Source organism: Zootermopsis nevadensis, unplaced genomic scaffold, assembly GCF_977971745.1.
Source record: "Zootermopsis nevadensis isolate Lab colony 2312 unplaced genomic scaffold, Znev_1.0 Znev_ptg000025l, whole genome shotgun sequence".
In the NCBI taxonomy this organism is placed as follows: Eukaryota; Metazoa; Arthropoda; class Insecta; order Blattodea; family Termopsidae; genus Zootermopsis; species Zootermopsis nevadensis.
In genome coordinates, this window is record NW_028259157.1 from 13,375,457 (window position 1) to 13,394,833 (window position 19,377).

The 19,377-nt window shown below is 38.2% G+C and overlaps 1 protein-coding gene across 3 annotated transcripts in view; it reads left to right on the top strand.

Moving 5' to 3' along the window:
* Positions 1–19,377, top strand: part of LOC110827217 (KICSTOR complex protein SZT2) — a 68,953-nt gene that overhangs the window by 25,849 nt on the left and 23,727 nt on the right. For all 3 annotated transcript variants that reach the window (XM_087355732.1, XM_087355734.1, XM_087355733.1), the window contains exons 20-41: positions 1,571–1,716; positions 2,060–2,184; positions 2,664–2,900; positions 3,609–4,697; positions 4,901–5,079; positions 6,077–6,400; positions 7,238–7,367; positions 7,870–8,076; positions 9,013–9,292; positions 9,473–9,575; positions 9,865–10,050; positions 10,921–11,149; positions 11,329–11,590; positions 11,851–12,245; positions 12,669–12,816; positions 13,784–14,010; positions 14,725–14,986; positions 16,147–16,348; positions 16,792–16,975; positions 17,252–17,418; positions 18,469–18,591; positions 19,047–19,308. In XM_087355732.1, the coding sequence (XP_087211858.1) occupies positions 1,571–1,716; positions 2,060–2,184; positions 2,664–2,900; positions 3,609–4,697; positions 4,901–5,079; positions 6,077–6,400; positions 7,238–7,367; positions 7,870–8,076; positions 9,013–9,292; positions 9,473–9,575; positions 9,865–10,050; positions 10,921–11,149; positions 11,329–11,590; positions 11,851–12,245; positions 12,669–12,816; positions 13,784–14,010; positions 14,725–14,986; positions 16,147–16,348; positions 16,792–16,975; positions 17,252–17,418; positions 18,469–18,591; positions 19,047–19,308 (5,467 nt within the window). The remainder of the gene's footprint in view (positions 1–1,570; positions 1,717–2,059; positions 2,185–2,663; positions 2,901–3,608; positions 4,698–4,900; positions 5,080–6,076; positions 6,401–7,237; positions 7,368–7,869; positions 8,077–9,012; positions 9,293–9,472; positions 9,576–9,864; positions 10,051–10,920; positions 11,150–11,328; positions 11,591–11,850; positions 12,246–12,668; positions 12,817–13,783; positions 14,011–14,724; positions 14,987–16,146; positions 16,349–16,791; positions 16,976–17,251; positions 17,419–18,468; positions 18,592–19,046; positions 19,309–19,377) is intronic.

A 19,377-nucleotide genomic window follows, 5' to 3' on the forward strand; every position in this document is an offset into this window, starting at 1 on the left:
ATTTCTCTAATCTGACAGGCAACACAATAAACATAATACAAAAGAACAACAGATATACACCTCAAAAATTTGCAGTCAATCTCTGTAGTTAATCACGGTACTGCGGAAAATGATAAAAGCTGGTGTATGTTTGAAATTTGGAATTGACTTTTTCCTCACCCCTTTTTCTTACTTCTATCCTGCAGATGGAGGTGATATGTTCCTATGAAATGTTGGTAACCATATACAAGCCACAACACTACAGTCAACGTGTTAATACTCTCATCGTGCAGCAAACTATTTTTAGACGTGTATATGGTCTCGTTCCCTATCTGGTTTCATATTTGTAGCTGCAATGATTTGTTGGCTATCATAATTTTGGAAACTTGATGCGTGCATTTGCCATAATGCCATTTATGGTTTTGGGTGCAGATACTCTGAAGAAATATGCACATTTTTGAAAGTTATATTGCCATATAAAATATCACACACTTTCACTGAAGGATTTTGGTCTTAGTGCTATCTCAAAGGTGTTTTAGTGTTCTTGAAGACTTTAATGCACATTGAATTGTAGTTACGAATAGTGGTTTAGACTTTGTTAGGGGGGGACAGCATGACAGCTTGTGATTTTTTTTATATATCTCCCTTACATTATGTGACATTGATGTATCAACAGCTTTATTTATGTGCTGTTGAGTAAAATATTTGAGGGCAGAGGTGAATGTTTAGTTGGAAAGTAAGAGAAGAATTAGTGGCATTTTTCAGGCATGATGCCACAAATTATTAACGTACAACAGTTGATCACCATCCGACATTTTGAACCCGAGAACAATGAGATCTCTGGGGACGGTGCGTTTATGTACTAACCTAAGTGTAAGTTTAAATGGAGGTAATGCAACACTGACATAAAGAGGCTGGGTCAATTAAAATCATACTCTACATGAGTTAGAATTCGTAAGTATTAAATGGAGTTGCCACTGTACCATATAAAATGACGCAGAGATTGTGGCATGGTGTCACAGTATTCAGCAGAGCAGTGCAGATCTTGTATTTCACATTTTTGGAAGCATCTTTGGTTTTCCTCAGCCCTACGTACAAATCGTATAGATGCCAATTATGGTATCTTGGAACCTTTACCCTTTCATAGACGATATTCTTCATTATCCTACTGAACTCATGTGATGCTTCATAATCCGAGCAGTTGATATGGCACTGTGAGTGGCAGAAGATTCAGTAGAGTGTCTCTCGTTTTAGGACCATGAATGTAGTTCATGATGTGATGGTATTGATGATTGATGTACGTATGAGAATTCTTGACTTAAATTTTGTAAGTGGTAACAGATGTCATTGATTTGATTAATTTGTCCCTTCTGAGCCATGGGTCCAGGTCACAAGAATCCCATGAAAAACATGAAATTGCTGAATATTTATGCATTCATTTAAGTTAAGTATTCTCAGTGCCTCAGCCAGTATAATACAATTTATTCAAATTAATAGTATATTTAAATGTGATGTATTTCTTTGTTGTGAATATTTACTTGAATCTTCAAAAATTATACGTACTAATGAGGCCTCTTTCTTTGCTTTGCAGATTTGCCGAGTTGATGCTGAATGTATTTCATCTCTTCTTACTTTTCAACATCTTAGCCTGATGTGTCGCAATGCCAGAGTCCGATCCCCAATTGGAATTTCACCTCTGAATGGGGTAGCAAGAAGTTCTCCACTTGATCCAATTGGGTAATTTGAATTGGATACAAAAAGCCTGTTACTTTGTTTTTTCTTTAAGACTGCAGGGCAGTTCTGATGTGTTTGTCACAACATGCAGCTAGTGGGGACAGAGACACAACCAAATCGGGTTGAGTGATGGAGTAGTGTGTGGCACTGTCTTGAAGCTGACGGCTCACTCTGTCTGCTTCACAGATCTTGAACACACACGAATTCTAGCACCATGCCCCTGTCCACGTTCACAGACATACAGAGGCCTTGCACCTGATTATTCTTGATTATTGTGCATGTTACGGTACTGATATAACTTTTGCTCTTGTATTTATTTATTTATTTTCATTTTTTGTAAATATAGGTACAGCCCAAATGTGGTCACCTTGGCAGAACAAAGGATTCACTATATACCATTCGCCTTCAATCTTATGAATATTCTTCCAAAATGCCAACAAGCTGAACTGCTGTTCTCTATGTTTATTCAAGGTAATTTTATGTGTTATTACTCTGAACCGTATATTAACATTAGGAAATAATGAACTCCATTAAGCAGAGTCCTTCTTGAGAAGCTGATTGATGCTCACCTAGTCCAGAAATCCCCACCTTTTATTCACCCTGAAAGCAACAGCCCGCCACTGATCCCTATCCTGAGCTAGATGAATTGAATCTATACCCTCCAACCATGTTTTTGTAAGATCCATTTTAATATTATTTTCCTGTCAGCACCTAGATCTGTATCTATTTCTCATCTCCGCATGCATGCTGCATGCATTAACCTTCTCATCATCTTTGATTTAATCATCCTTATAATATTTGGTAAAGAGGACAAATTATGGAGCTCCTCTTGCAATTGCCTCACCTAATCCCCTTTATGATCAAATATTATTCTGAGCTCCCCATTCTCGTATACTTTTAATGTTTGCTCTTCCCTTCCCTTAGCAAATCCCTTTTTTCTGTGTTTACAGATTTTAGTTTCATTGGCAGCTCAGACTCGCTTGCGGCAACAGCAGATGCTCCCAACAAGCTACTCAGTGAACTGCTCTTTGAGCAGCTAAAGCAGATTCATGACAAGGAGCTGCATCTGACGCTGGATGATTCTGTGTGGTTTCTGCAGCTGCTACAGACAAGACAGCGCGATGGGGCTGCTTACTCGCTTCCTATCCCCCTACCTCAGTCTCGTCATCCAGCGAGGAAGATTGAAGGTTAGTGCTCTTTATGTATCTTAACGTTATATTTAGTTACTCTCATGTGAGAGCATGTATCAATGAAGCGAATAAATATGAACCATATTGCAGGTGTGAAATTTTTGTTTTTATGGTGGTAATCGTGAGTACTGAGTAACAAATTGTTTCTACTTACCTGATTCTTTCAGTATAGGTTACTGCTCAAACTCTGCTGACAGGAAGTGTTGAGTATCTGTTACCATCTTTGAGTGTGTTTCTCTTAAATGAGCTATGAGACGTGTTCCATGATAGCCCGAGTTGACAGTCACTTAACGCTACAGCCATATTATCACATGAAAGGCTCCTAAGTGATAGACATTTGTGAGAGGAAAAAATTGAGAATAGATTGTTTCTACATTCTGTCCATGTTGAGAGTGTTAATGCAGTGAACTTTGTTTGTTGTTTAGAGAACTAGGAACTGTGTCACATTGTTCTTTTATTACGGTATAATCTACAATACCATGGAAATGCATTTTAAAAAGATGCTGTACTTTTATAGTTCTCTATATCTCTGGAGCCTGTAATTTGTAACCTGTAAAGCTTCAGGACAAAATGCTACCTGATGTGTTATTAAAATATGTAACCAAGTACATTCCAGATTATACACTCCTGAGATCATAAAATATAGAACTATAAAAATACAGAATCTTTCAGAAGGCAAATCTTTGTGTAACTTGTTTGTTGCAGATACAGATCACCAGAATCATTCCTGTGGAAACAGTGTAGCCTCAGAGGCCACAGTGTGTGACAAAATTGGTAAGGTTCCGTTGCTGGTACCCAAGTGGCGATGTTTCCTGAAAGGCGTCAGCTCAACTCACATTGTTTTGACCTTTGTGCCTGCCAGCTACAGTGACCTCAAACTGCTCATGTTGCCTGAACAGTCACTGGATGAAGCACATTCGAATGCTTTGAAGCTGATAGTGTTGCCTCCAGGGCAGAATGGAACAGAAGTAATGAGTGCTGCTAAGACTGATGTGTGGGCTGACACCAGTTCTGTTTTGCCAATAAAGAATACTCCGATTCTTCCCTCAGTAGATCACAATACTTCATTTCTCTCTCGAAGCTCTTCATGTGACACTTCATACATCTTTAGCAAACTTCCATTTGCCAATCATCTTAGGTCTGATTCGTGCTCCCCTCTCTCATTTGATCAGCCTGAGGTTACAAACAATCCTCCATTTCGAATGAGGGCCAGTTCCTGGGACACTGTCACAAAACATGCTCGTGAAAGCTGGGATCGCATCCGCACAGGATCCATAGACTCAAAAATTAAAATGAAGCAGCCTTTCATTGGACCATCTCTGAGGTTACGTGATGTAGCGACAGACGTGGAAGAAAACAAGAGCTGTCATGGAAAATGCCCTTTCTCTTTGTCACAAAATGTTACCTCTGCTCCTCCTAATCCATCTCCGGATTTGAACTCGGAGCATGGACTCTTACACGTTCCAAAATATGGTGCCATTACACTGCCAGTATATGTGTATGACTGTCCCTTGGCCAAGTTGATGGATGTTCTGGTGTACAGAGACACAGATGCTGAATGTGATAATAAAGTTAGCCAAGACATATACCAAGATAGAACTTTCAAAGTGCCTGTTGTTACAAATCCTATGCAAAACCAGACTCGAGGTGATGTTGAATTGAGAACAGGTGCAGGGACAGTTGATGGGGGAGAAACAGAATCGCATCGAATAGCGATGGATGAAGTGGTAACTCACGCAGCTGCAAAGCATACGAGTCCTGAGCCAAAGTCAGAAGATTCTGATGGAGTACCAGGTGAGTAGCTCAAGTGTTTCTTCTGATTTTACCTTTGTAAAATCATTACAGTCATGAAACTTCATTTGAGAGTCAAAAGAATGTTAAATCTGTTGGTACCTGTAATTAGCACTAGGTTTTAAGGAGTTTTTAATGACTGTTTCATGTATTTCATTCGCGTTGTTCCCTCCATGCCGGGAGTCTCAAATCTTGATTTGTTTTAGATATTCCAAGTCTCAGTCAGCACTGCAGGGTCATTAGCCTTGCATATTACAAGGTTTTTGTTTCTTCCCTCTTCAAGTCACTTCATTTGAATAACACAGTCCATGCTCTGGATGTCCAGGCGGCTGTGGGTGAGTGTGAAGAAGCTCTCATAGAGATTGACATCACCAATTTCATACAGGTGAACTTTGTCATTAGTTGTAAGCTTTATTATGAGTGTTTGAATTATCTAAAATCTCATCTTCTTATTTTTTGGAAATAGTAATGTTATTGTAATATATATTCAGTGAATATAGTTTAAATTTGTCCCAAATTCCTAGCAGAGCATGATACTACAACTGCTTCTACTCTTCATAAATCTGCGAGCGGTTCTAAGTAATATCACCATATTCAGATTGTGTGAAAAACCTGCGACTAATGTCAGCTAGATGTTTTATGTTTTCATGCTTAATAAAATATATAAATATTTAAAATAACCGTCAATCACAATAAAATTTAAAGATTAAAAGATTTAAAATATATATAAAATATCTAAAATATATAATATATATAATATATAAAATATATATATATATATTTTAATCTTTAAATTTTATTGTGATTGACGGTTATTTTAAATATTTATATATTTTAATACTATTCACAATATGACGCATCTACAATACCTTATGCTTAATAAAGTACATTATTTCTTGTAGGATTTCTTCATTCTAATTGAAAAAAGGCTAATTATATTATCTGGTGTAATTTCCTTACAGTGTTTATTAAATATTTTGTCTTTTGTAATTTGTTAATATCAATGAAGTATTCATTTCTGATGTTCAACCCTTTTGCTGTTATCTAAAATGGTCATATGGCTTTGTATTGGTCTGTATTCAACCACTTGTCAGAACTTGGTTGTCTGTGCAGTATTTTGTTTGTAAGATTAATAATTTAGGTAGAACACTAAGTTTTAACTTAATTATTCATTTGTTTATTTTGGCAGTTTATATTGAAGAAAAAAAATATTACGTTGGTGTGTATGCATGTTTATACTTTGTAACACGTGGCACGCATTCTTCAGTGGAACCTTTTGGTCCTTTACAAAAGGGTTTACTTCCAGTAATACAAATGCAAGTTTTGTTGATATTCATAATGGTAGTGTGGAAGCCTTCAGAAAATGTTTGTGTTTGGCGCAGACTGTCTGTGGACACCTGAAGGATTTTTGTATGAAGGCAAGAGTGGACGGAATGAAGCACAAGAGCAATGACAACAGTCCGCAGCATGAACTGAAGCCTGCACACGTAAGTGGAGAGTCGGGACAGAATGCTGCGGCAGAGGCAGATGTGGAACCCAAGTTTCCTCTGCTGTTACTGCAGACTCATGCTCCATGCCAGCAACTTGAACTCCTGCACAAACAGATCAAGGCCAAATTTATGCAGATCCTCACCGTCATGTTCAGGCCGGTTCCTTGTCACCCAGAGTTCTACTTCTGTACTTCAAATTGTGAAAAGAATCAGTTGGTAAGTTATTTTTATTGCTAGTTGTTCTTTATCAACTCTTCACCATTAAAAGGACAACAGGTAAATGTTGTTTAAGGAAATATCCTTGTTCAAGTTGAGAATCATTTAAAACCCATGTATGCAAAATTAAAAATTACTTATTGTTAAAGCAAGCGGTACATCTCTAAAGGGTTATTTTTTACCCATTTCAGATTCATTTAAATGTTGTTTGCCCTCACTTTTAAGTGATTACAAAGTTGATGAAAATTTCTTACCTGTTAAAAAAGTATGAATTTTAAAACTAAGCCATCAGCCAACATAGAACGTCTTAGGTAATGATCACCAGCCTGTTTTCTTGTCATTTACTGTAAAAATTATTTCAGATATAAGAATTGTATATTACACATCTATATCCCAAACTGTCTTCAAAAATATTAAATAGTAATGTTTAAATTTGATGTACTTTAACTTAAAAGAAAGTAAATACAGCTAATAAAAGTCTACATTTCTCCTGGTATTAGAACTAGTGTTAATGTATGTTAATGGTCCAGTACGATGCTGACATCACTGGTGTAAACCGCTATCATCAGGCAGGTAAATCAGCGGTGAAAAATGCATAATTCAATTTTGTTTAATAAAAAGTTTGCATTTTTTTCAAGCACTGCAAACAAATGATGATTTACTGTATTGTATTTATTATTTACTGGTACAAATAATATCTAGAAGAAAGTGTAGAAGCTGATGACGTAAACAAATGCCCTGTATTTTGCTTTCTGTCATCACATGTTCAAAGTTTTTATGTTTGCGTGTGTTTGGTAAATAGGTGGTTTTTATTGTATGAAAAAGTTATTGTTACAGGGAGATCAGGTTGAACTGAATGAAGATGATGGTCAAGCTCAGAAACCATCAGAATTAGATTACGAACTGGACAATGTGACTTTCCATTCGGAAATTGCGGAGTTCAGATCAGAACATGGTAGTGTCATAGGTAAGTAACTGACAATCTGGAGTTGGAACTGAAGGTTCTGCAGTTTACACGTATTTCGGTTGGATATATGCGGAAGGCGGGACTGTTACGTCTCTGGTGTATCGGCTTATAACATGCAGTGCGCATAACCGACAAAAGCCAATTTCAGCCGATCTCGTGTGTATGGTTTGTTGTCTCTGGAATAAAATTCTTTGAGCAAATCAAAAATGTATGTAATTAAAAACAATGAACCACTTTGTAGAAATAAGGATTAAAACATCCCTTAAAACTAAAACAGGATTATTTGTTGCTGCTAATGAGCACTAAAAGTGGTGTTATATATTTTTTTTACTGTTGTTGTTATTATTATTATTATGCAGTCAGTAAATAGTTATGTCTCACAGTTACTTCTGTGTGAGATTGGATGTCAGTCACAAGGTTAGAAGGAGGTGTCATGAGGAACAGAATCATGTGCTGTTTTGCACACAGTGATTGTTGTTGTTGTTGTTTCTGGGAATTGCAGGAATGTGGGGAGGCCAGGGCAGACTAGTGACCCCAGACGATGCCCGCACGTCACTGCTGTCTAACATGGACTCGGACAGTGTGAGTGACTTGCATGATGAAGAAACCTCAGAAGAAGTTTCACCTCTTTTCCTTCATCTGACATGTTCAGTTCGTTCAAAGGGGACGCTCAGTCGTTGTTCAGTTCATGTATTACCAACTTGTCTTGGTTAGTATAAGTAGATCTTATGATCAGAAGTAAAAAATAATTGCTTCCTATTAGCAGTTTATAAATGCTATTATTTAGTATTAGCACCCCCTTGATGCATTTGTGGTTGATAATACAGTAGACTGCAGATTGACTTCTGTTTCTTTCATCATGTTTACTTGGTTACTCCCATTTCAGTACTAGTTTTTATGCTGCTGCTAAAGTTCTTTTGTGTAATATTTAGTCTGTTGAATGCTATTTATTGTCAGAAGGCATCTGTTCAAAATAATTAATATTGACATTAAAATATATAATAGAATTCAGGTCAATACACAAACTTTATTTACAGATGTTAAAATTTAAAATTTAAAATTTGCGCCATTCATCGCTACAACGATGTTACAATACAGCGCTTTCATTCACTACATGTTTCGATGCGAAGCATCATCTTCAGGTGTTATCCTTTAACCTTAAACTTAATATTGACATATATATTGAAGTTTTTGTTTATAAACTGCACTATCCACATGCACAGGTATTGGAAAATGTTGATTGTGACACTGCTCGGTCTTGTAGGTGGTCACAGGTGGCCCTCCAAAACTTTATGATGGAATGTTGGTAACCACCTATAAGACACAGTGCCACAACCCAGAAGACATTAGTTGACATCTTAACTACAGTGACAACCACAAATCTTAGATGATCTTTGAAAAATGTTTTGGTATACATCCTGCCAGTAATGACATCAGTACATTATTTGATTCTTTGATACGCTAGTTAATTACAGAATTATAATTTTTGAGCAGGTTTCACTCTATTAAAATTTAAATTTCTGTGATAATTTTTTTGCTGTGTCCATATTCTTTCTCTTTTAGCGGTGTGGCTCATGTATTTATTTTTCATACGGAGTAATAAAAAAATGGCAGTTACAGTATATTGCTACTGTTTTCTTACCAGGTGAACTGGTTCAGTCCCGGGATTCGGATGAGACCGAGCTAGACCTGAAAGAACTGAGAGTGGCCCTTGACATTGTGTGCCTCACACTTCCAGTTGAAATGGAAACAGAAGTTGTGGATGAAGATAACTTAAAGCATCTCAGCAAAGCCTCTCCTGTTTTCCCCCCATCTCTGCCTCGTGGGGAGGAATGTGATGGGCTTGAAACAGATGAATGTGAAGCACCAAATTGTCTGGGTGGCAGTGTTAGTTCAGGAGACTGTTCAGCGTCCCCTGATCCACAGTAAGTTCTGTCATGCAACCTGTAATAACATGAAGATGTATATGTGTTTTGATGAAATGTGAAAGGCAATGAATTTTGGTTATTCATGTAGCTTTACTGAGCCATTACCCTGACTTACTGAGATTTTACCTTTCCATGAGTGTAGAAACATTGAAACTTAAAAAAGAATGATTTACAAAGACTTCCAGGTGAACGAGAAGGGGCTTCTCACCTTAACATGCTCCACCAATTGAAACATCTGCCTGAATATCAACTTAAAGCTGTTATAGCCTCAGTGGAAAAGGTGAGGCTTGTTATTATTCTCTCTCTCTCTCTCTCTGAAATTACTTATAGTTTGTAGTATTGATCTTTGATCTTTGGTAGTAAAGATCTTAGAGAATTGTTTTGTGAATTTTTCATCACATATATCTTTTTGAAAGATTTATTCTTTCATGTTTCACGTCATTCATTGAACGATTAGCACAGAAACATGTTGTGATGGTAATTTCATTATTCAAGAGAGTTTTCAGGTATTAAACTTTGTTTTAGCATATTATAAGTTATAATGAAAGAAAGAAATTTCATTTTTATAGATTGAGTGGTTGATGCGTGATGAGATTGCTGCCTTCCTGCTAGACACATTTCCTTTGGACAAGAATACGTTGGCCTTTGTTGCTAACCATGTTGCTAGTTCACCAGATCAGCCAAGTTGTTTAATGGAACGTGTTCCATTGTATTTTGTTTTTGAACCAGAACAGAGCCTTGAACGCTTCCTGCAGGTTAGAATCAACTACTTGTATGTTATGAATTTTGAGTGTCCTGCGCTGCTGTGTAAATGAAGGCTGTACATAAATTGGTGTGCAAGTTCTCCACGGGGTTAATTATTAGGAAACGCAGAATGATGTGTGTCATATCATACCTTTTAGAAATTGTTTGCTTTCAAATATGATAAGAACGCAAAGATATGACTATACAGGGATAATATAAATCCACCGTGCAGGAGAAAATAGTGAAGCGTGTTAATGTTGAAATTACAGCACTGCAAGTTATCATTCAAACATTTACAGAAGATGCTGAAAGCAAGCATTATTCATTTTGACGCTGGTGGCACTTTATTGCAAGAAATATCTACTATACACATTGCAATGTGCGTGCATCAACCATTGTAATTATAGTGTGTGGTTTTGCCGTGAAATCCTTAAGAGTCTTGGGAAGGCACTGCATTCACATTCAAATTATGGTAGTTGTGAAGGTCTAATAGATTGTAATCAGGAGCGGTTAAATGTCACATCCCATACCTAGTCCGCCTTTCTGAGACTACTGTGTCCAACTACTGAAAGGTAATGAGGGGGTTCTGACTTTGTCATTCACAGAATTGAATAGATATATGAGGATAAGCTGAGAGCAGCGCTTTTGTACAGGAATGAGTTTATTATTTTCCTGTGAATTTGGCTGCGGATAATTATGCGGGTCAGCCGTAATGGCCTTGCAACTTCAGGTTCTTGTCCTGCAGAGTTAAATGTGATGGTTCAAATATTTGTAATATGGCACCACTGAGGTTTGTTTAAACTTTTGTAGACCTTACCTTTACATTTTTGTACTATCTCTGAACATTGAATGTTGAGTAAACATTGGCGTTTGATATGTAGGATTTCCAGAACTTAAGCTTGAATGGATACCATTTGTGTGAAGAAGATCAGCTGTACTACCTTGTTCGCGACAAGCGTTCAACTTCAGAAGCTATCACTGGAGTGGTGGCCTGCAAGAGAAGTGGCTCTATGTTGCTTCCTGCAGCAGGCATAAAGCTACATCAAGGACACGTGGCACAGCATACAAAATTATGGACTGATATTGGATGCCCGCCAACAGCTGGTTCAAGTGAGTCCATGCAGTAATCTGTATTAAACATTGCCACATTAAATTCAGGATGTTCTTTACTTTAGTGCGCAATTTATGATACTGACATCTCATTGACCAGTGCACTGAAATCACATTAATAAGTAGCAGTCTTGATTTATAGCCATATAAATAATTTAGCCTGTGTATTGCTGTTGTAGGTGATGAGAATGTTCTTGTCAGTGACAACTTTCTTCAGACTTTAGAATCAAATGTCCCAGCATCAGGTTGTAGCAGGGAACGAGATGACAGTGACACCGATGAAGAATCAAGGCCACAGGCCCAACCGAGGCCTCGACCAAAGTCTAAACAGTTGGGTGCTACTGGTGTGAAGCCAGAGAGTACTGAAGGAGACTGGCAGGCGTTACAGGTTCACGCTTCCCCGGTTCCTTGTGTGACTTCACAGTTGGGAAATAATATAAGGTAACATCATCTGACTGAGCTGTGTAATTCTTTTTAAATTAATATTTACCTGTTACTGTTTGATTCAAATGTTAAATTAAGATTTTAAGCCTGTCACAGTGACAGTGGAGTCTAAGGCAGACTTTTTGGATGAATTTTGATGTGGCTGTGTGACAGCTGGGTCCCACAGTTATGGAACAACCCATCGGTCCGTAGCTCTCTGCTTTCGTGTCTTTTCGAACCTGATGAAAGGAATGAATGATTCTGTTTTTGTTTGTCAGGAATACATCAGACAGTGATGAAAAGCCTGGGCCAGATCAGAGACCATTTGAGGCTGTCAACCAAACAGATGGCCCTAGTCCACATGATGATCAAAGCCTTCATAAGATCTCTGTTCTGCCTGACGGCCCTCACGAAAATGAAGTTCTTAGTCCTGGGGACAGTGTTGTTGGAATGATGAAACTTGTCCAGAGCTGTGGTTTTTGTGATACATCTTCAAGAAATGGTGATGTAGGAGGAGAAGGTGACAAGATTGCGACACGAGAGGTGTCTCCAACTCGGTGGTGCGCAGTAACGGCCTGGCAGAGGAGACAGCAACAGCAGCAGCAGCAGGGAACTCCAGGCCACAGGAGTGAGGTGTCGAGCATCGTGGAGAGTGCCGTGGACACCGAGGATGGTGAGTTATGCAGCGTGATTACACATTTATATGACATTTGATAGTTCTGAATTTAATTGTAGTTAACATCAATGGATCTTGAGAGAAATTTAATGTACACATGTTTTTATAGGTATATTGGTGAATACAGTCAGTTATGTGTTAGTTTTGAACTTCATGATTGGAACACACATGAACTTTAGATATTTACCATTGTTTCAGAGGAACTTACTGTCTCCACATTTATAACTCCAAAAGAATTAAGGAACAGAGGGTTTATGTGCAGTGTAATTTTGTTACATGAAGATGGGCCTGACAGTTTCCTTCCCTTTTCCCTCTCTCACATGACTGATTTCCTATGTATTTTAGAGCAAATTATTTGCTGCATGCTACTGTTTGTGCAGTTTCTTTCTCTCCATATGAATAAGAATATTCTTTTGACAGGATATGAAGGATATGCTGGTGATAGTAGTGATTCAGCTGATGAATGTGATTGGCTACAGGACCTAGACATGCGGCGACCATCTTTACCAAAGTTCTGGCTGATCATGAAGGTGAACCAAGGTGCAGTGACAACGTACTTCCACTGCAGGTGCGATGATGTATAGTTGTAACTCTGTTGAACTCTTCACTATGCTTATGGATAATCAGTTTTATCCTTGCTGATGTCAGGCAGATTATTTTTTTTGCACTTTGCAGTTATATTGAATGAAGGATACGTACTCGGTATTTTTCTAGTCCTACTAACATTACAGTGAAGTCGGTTTTGCAGCAGCGCACCAGGTAATACACCACCTTAAATCTGAAGTGCCACTGAATCATGTAGCAGCGTTGAGAATCCTGAAGTTCTTTTATTGTTGGTTTGCTGTCCTGCAAGCAAATGCTTTTGTAATATCGTCCTATGTGAAAAGAGACAGTGACTTGTTATTTTGAAAATCCCTCTCCACTTATGTGTGTAGGTTGGGAATCCATCTCACATAATGTGTCAAGGTTTGACATCACTTGTTAGTGACCCATCAACACCAGAGGATTGAAGTCAGTTTAAATAACATGAGGACAAAAGTGATAAGCTTTAAATTAAAACAAATGCATGCTTACACTGTAGGATCTGTCAGAAATATTAATCAGATTTTGTAAATAGTCAGTGTAACATCTGCAAATATGAGGATGTGATTTACATTTCCTAAGCAGTTCATCTTGAGATGGTAATTCTCATGAAACTCAAAACAGGGTTCATTCCCATCCCCATTAACACATACTGAATGTCATACACTGTCTCCTGTAACAAGGGCTGTATTGAAGGTCTTGGTTTGAACTCGCATTGTCTGAATTTTTATTTTATATATTTCAAAATGTTGTTTGTGACTTTGCTACACTCAGCAGCCCAAATCCACTCTTTTCCTCTTTAAGATCATAGACAATGCACGGTGCTCACACGTGCAAAGAAAATTTTAGTGTCATCTATTGATTATAGAAATTACTATATCTCAGCTACAGTTGGTAAAACAATGTACTGTGGGCTACAGAGGTATTGCAAGAGATGGTGTGTATTACTGTAGGTGCTCTGGAGGGGAAGAGCAGTCTCCATACAGAAATGTTCAGCGTAACACAGTGGCTAGCATCAAGCGACTGTGCAAGGTGGTTAACCAGACAATGCTGCTGCAGAAATTGCATGACACCAGGATTTGTGATCAGTTGCTTGAACAAGACACTACTGAGGGCAGCTGGAAGCCCGGACAGGGTTCTGGGTCTGATGCTGTACTATCGCGTGCCAAGTCCGTGGAAGGTATGTCTGCATGGAAAATGTGGGTCTTCATTCTTTCTCCATTTTTCACTCCTAGATGCAGCAGCTTATGAAAGGAAGCATATTTGATGATCCCATTTATTGTATACAGCACGATTTGTGTAAAGATTTCGAAGATGTACTGCACAGCATATCACTTCATGCTGACCGAAAGACTCAAAATGTGCTTTCAGTATCTTGAGTTTCACATTGAGCATACCACATAATTTCTGTTGTACAGTGTAAATGTGATTAATTGCAGTAATAAAATCTTCACTGGTGCTTTATGTTTTGAGGTGACTTACAGTGAGCTATACTGTACCTTTAGTATTACATATTATTAGTAATAGTATAAGCAACAAATTATATTACAGACACACGAACAAGGAATGTCACACGTGTCTGTCTGATATCAGTTCATAAGCTCGGAATTAATATAATATTTCATCTGAACAAACAGTCATCATTTATAACAAGAATTCACAAAGTGTATTACAGTTTTGTTTAAGGTTAAGATATTATTTACCCTCTAATCTCTATATTCCACTCGTAATTGTTGTTTGAGACAGGAAATAATTAATTAATTCCTAAAAATCAGAGGTGTGTATAAATTTAAATGCAAATAGCAGTACATTTTGCAGTTTCAGACAGATCACACGCAATAGGACCCTGAATTAAGAATATTACTGTGTTTTCATGTTTGTACATGATTTGCAGAAAGTCAGCGGCCAGATACTCGAAATGAAGCGCAAGGGAGCTGCCCGGATCCAAGTCTGAAGTTCGCTCCGGGCTGGTTCTCCTGCAGTGTGGTGTGGGAGGCACATTTCACCTTGCACCCGCGTCTGAAAACGGGGCCAAGCAAACCTGGCTTTTCGCGTGGCATACAGGCCTTGCATGCTGTTCTAAACCGTTTCTCTGTTAACAACCGTAAAAATATGTTTGTATATCAGGACAATTCTGGAAAAGTTTTCTACCTCAGGTGAGTTATTTTCAAATTTTTGAATAAGGTTCTTTAGGAGTAAGAATTTTTAATCTTGTGTTGGTGTTAACAGTGAAGGGACAGAATTATTATCTCATGACTTACAAATTCCTTTAAAAAATTGACATGTTAATGAAAATTTAAAATCTTTGACAGCAAAGTGCGTTATTTTTATATTTTAGAAAATATTAAGAACTTTTGAGTTTTCATTTTGCTACTTATTACCATATAAAATCTGTACACCATGGACTCAAAATTGCTTTTTTAAGTACTCTGTATGACTGTTGTTATACGCAGACCAAAATTTATTTGGAATATCTTTGTATATAATTTAATAATGAAGTCATGGATACATTCTGAAATAAATTTTCAGCTCAACTTTGCACCTTATAAGTAATCTGGTGCTTAGAATACAATATCAGTTTTACCACCTTATATGCATTATTATGTTGATGTGTATAAATATATTCTACAGTCAGAGTTTTGTCCTGTACGTTATGTAGTTCAAGCACCAGTCATTGGCTTTACTTAATCTGAAACTCACATAATGGGTTATAATCTGCACCTCAGTTTCAAAAATAAACTGTGGACTTAGCAGATAATCCATTAATATGCCTCCTCTGAGTAAGGTGCATATCACCACATGTTGTTTGTTGAGATGTGGTATAGGTAGAATTCTACCATCTGCTCTGCATATGTGCACATGAATGGCAGTAGTCTGATTCTTTTTAGGGGAACTATCCATTGTTTTTTTCACATATCAAAACCACAGTTTTGAAAATGTGTTTTATTTTTTGGGCTGCTTTCTAGAGTAAGTCACAGCCCTGGACTGAGGGGCCAAACATAATGTAGATTTATTCTTATCCAGTCACCTGAAGTCAGAAGTAGAACCCATTTTGAAACTTTGTTGCTTTTTATGCATGATAAATTAAAAATTAAAAATAGTCATGCATACTGTGTCACATATTGTCAGAATAATTTAAACTTTGCAAACATAAGTTTGTTCCCTCAGCTTCAAATTAATGAGGTTTTACTGTATGTGCTATATGAACTCTGGTGTATACATTTGGCGAAATATTAGGCATTGACCACCATCAGTGCTGGTATAGTAGTGTGTGATGATGCATCATTTGATACAGCAGCCTTCTCGTTGTTTACAGGCTGCATGAAAATGTTCGCAGTCACAGCAAGTCCACCCCTCCAGGAGGTATTGGCCGCTCTGACACAGAGGATAATCTGCCTGCCCCAGTGTCTCGAAGCTCTTCCATTGCCTCCCTGAATGCACGTAAACAAGTAGGTAGTGCAGCGGGAATTCCAGTAACAAGTGAAGGTGTTCCTGAAGAAGGTGTAAGTCAGGCACAGGTAATAACTTTAGTTATGTGATGAAACAGCAGATTTATACAAACCCATTTCTGTTTGTGAAATCTTTTGTCTATCCAGGTTCAACTGTGCATGAATGGTTTTAGCCATTATAAATGTCACCGGATTTGTTACTACATTTTACTGTAAAAAAGTAGTCCTTATTTGTTTCTATGCATATAACTGAGCTAAATTGTAATGAGTTAATTATAAACTGGTTGCAGGCTTCTGGTACACATTAACATATATTCAGTGCGTACTGAGCTGAATGCTGTTAGGGTGATATGCTTAACTGAAGTGAAAAACAAGTTCCATGACCAATACCCTATCTGACTTTCAGCTAGGTTCTGCAAATTATTGTTTTATGAATTACCATTTCACTGTATTCCATCAAAATTAGTTCAGAAAGAAAGTGGTTATTTGATGGTGATATTGATGTTTAACAGGGAGGTGGACGGTCACGTGTTCAGTCCTTTGGCGAGAAGGAGCTTTACGTGCAGACTTCATCAACAGGCCTGAGCTCTAGTGACGGTATCGCTACAACCCCAACACCTTGCGTTACTCCACAGCCGATGTTGCCTCGTTCTGAAGACGCCGTTGTCCTGAAGGTGCATGGTATTTCAGAAGCAGGTAGAGTATTCATGGCAAATGTAAAGCACCCGAAGTGTACAGTATGAAACACATGGTCAGTGTTGCTGCTGCTACCATCACTTTTATAGGAGGTTTAATGAGGGGCTGGCTATTCGGACTCCTGTATGTTGTGGTTATCCTCAGTCCGAGCCAGAAAATGTCATGGTAATCTCTTAAAATGGGTCATATCTACTGCCTCATCGCTTGCAACTTACCAGTCACAGTTATTTTTATCTCCCATATGACTGGTGATTACTTTGCTTAATTGTTTCATAGGTCCTGAGATTAAGGAAGAGCTAGTACAAGTTCTTCAAAACAGACTGGATGATGCAGTTTTGGAGGTTTTGTCTGTTATGCTGGCAAGGAATCCTATGTGCAAGCTTACACCTGATGATGTCCATTTCATACAAAAACCTTTAAAGGCTCCTGAATCTGTGATTCAAGTAGGTATATGGGCTCAAAAACTTCACCTCTCTAATATAAAAGATCACATATGATCAACTCTCACCAATCTGAGTTTGTTCATTTTGTTCATGGGAACATGGAGCTACTGCTGTGCAAAAAACATATACTGATTGTAATTATAGTTCACCCTCAGTGGACTAGTGGTTAGCGTGCTCGCCACTAGACCCAAGGTTCGCGGGTTCAAACCCGGCCGAGGTCAATAGATTTTAAAAGGTGATAGAAATCCGTAGCACAACTTCCTTCGGAGGGGAAGTAAAACCGACGGTCCCATGTCGTATATTTGCGGCATGTAAAAGCACCTTAAGAGCATGAACGAGATGTTTCGTAAGCAAAATTTAGCAGCCATTTCAGACCCAAGTCTCTCCTGATTTTCTACTAGATGGATCTAGCAGACAAATCAGGATTGAGTAGAAATTGTGCGGAGGCAGTGGGCTTGTCACTCACTATTCACAAACGCACACTACAAAGACAAGGAAACCTCCCACATGGAAGGAGGCCAAGGCCTGAACTTGGGCTGTAGCGCCGTTGGATGGGTGAATTGTAATTATAAACTGTATTTAGCTGCTGTCTGTACCTGTAGCTGGTCAATTGTGATAAAACAGTCATACACCGAGCATGAAAATAATGAGTTTCAGTCTTATAAAACACTTTTAATTTGTCCAACTGACTTGTTACAGATGTGGCAATTCATTTCACTTCATGAAATTTACTTTACAAAAATTAAACTAAACAAATATAAACTAGAGATCCCATGATGGGCATTTGTGATCAGTTTAACGCGTATCTAATTTTTGAAGAGCGTGAAGCATTGATCATTCTTGTTCAAGTTTCATGATTTCCAACACTGTAAGGATTATTGAATGGTACTTAATTTTTATCAGTGTTTTCTTAATCAGTCCAAATTAGAATGGAACTACATGCATAGTTTGTTTGCCTGAACTCTTTGCACACGTAACTGTGATATTTTACAATCCTTGGATATATTTCTGTGATGTGTTTGATGCTCGCAATATGTGCTTCTGTTGCAGTTCTCAGTCCAGTCCCACGCTCTTCCCCATCTTCAGGCTCTCGCATTTTATTTACGTCAGAACCTGTTGCAGTTTCTGTACATTCCAAAATACACTGATTCACGGCCAGAGTGCCATTTCCAGGTGAATATTTGGTTTTTGTATGCGTAATTGCTTTAAGCTGGTTATGTTGGTAGGCTTGAAGGTGAACTTCTCTTCAGTGGCATGTAGGATGTGATCTCTGACACATGCTACATTTATGAATTCTGTATAAGGTGAGCATTACAAGTTATATTGTATTCAATTTAACATTTGCTCCGGCCCAAACACTTACAGAGCTGAGAGGGTGCCACAGCTGCAGCAACTCCATAGCTTGGTCTGCACATTCCTGTTCTGACCAATCCCCAGCGACATGAGGTTTGACTGCCACATCCCACGCTGCTTGTTTGAATCCTCTTTCTTATCCCCAAAAGAGCCATTTCATTTCTCTCCCTCCCACTCTTCCTTTCTGTCTGTGATGTTAATGTGTTATTTCCTAGGTTACTAATTTCATGTATTACATTGGAATTTTTTCTAAACTATGATTGATTATAATTCAGGATTATTCAGAGCCAGAAACATCTGCAAAGCGTGTCACGGAGGGAGATCTGTTCCTGTACAACCAGAGCCCTGTATCAGGCAGCAAAGGCATAGCTTGCATTGCTGTGGCAGTTGTGGATGGTGAGGGAAATGTGGCACAGCACCAGCACTACCCTAAACCTCGTTCTTCCGCCAGCCTCGAACCACCGAACTGCAGTGAATTTCTGTCACTGATCCTGACTGAAATGTATGAACGTGGGATAAGCCACAACTGTACTCCAGGTGTGCACCTGTTGGTAACACTCAAATAGGAGTTGTCATGCTTGAAAATCATGTGGCTTCAAAAATTAG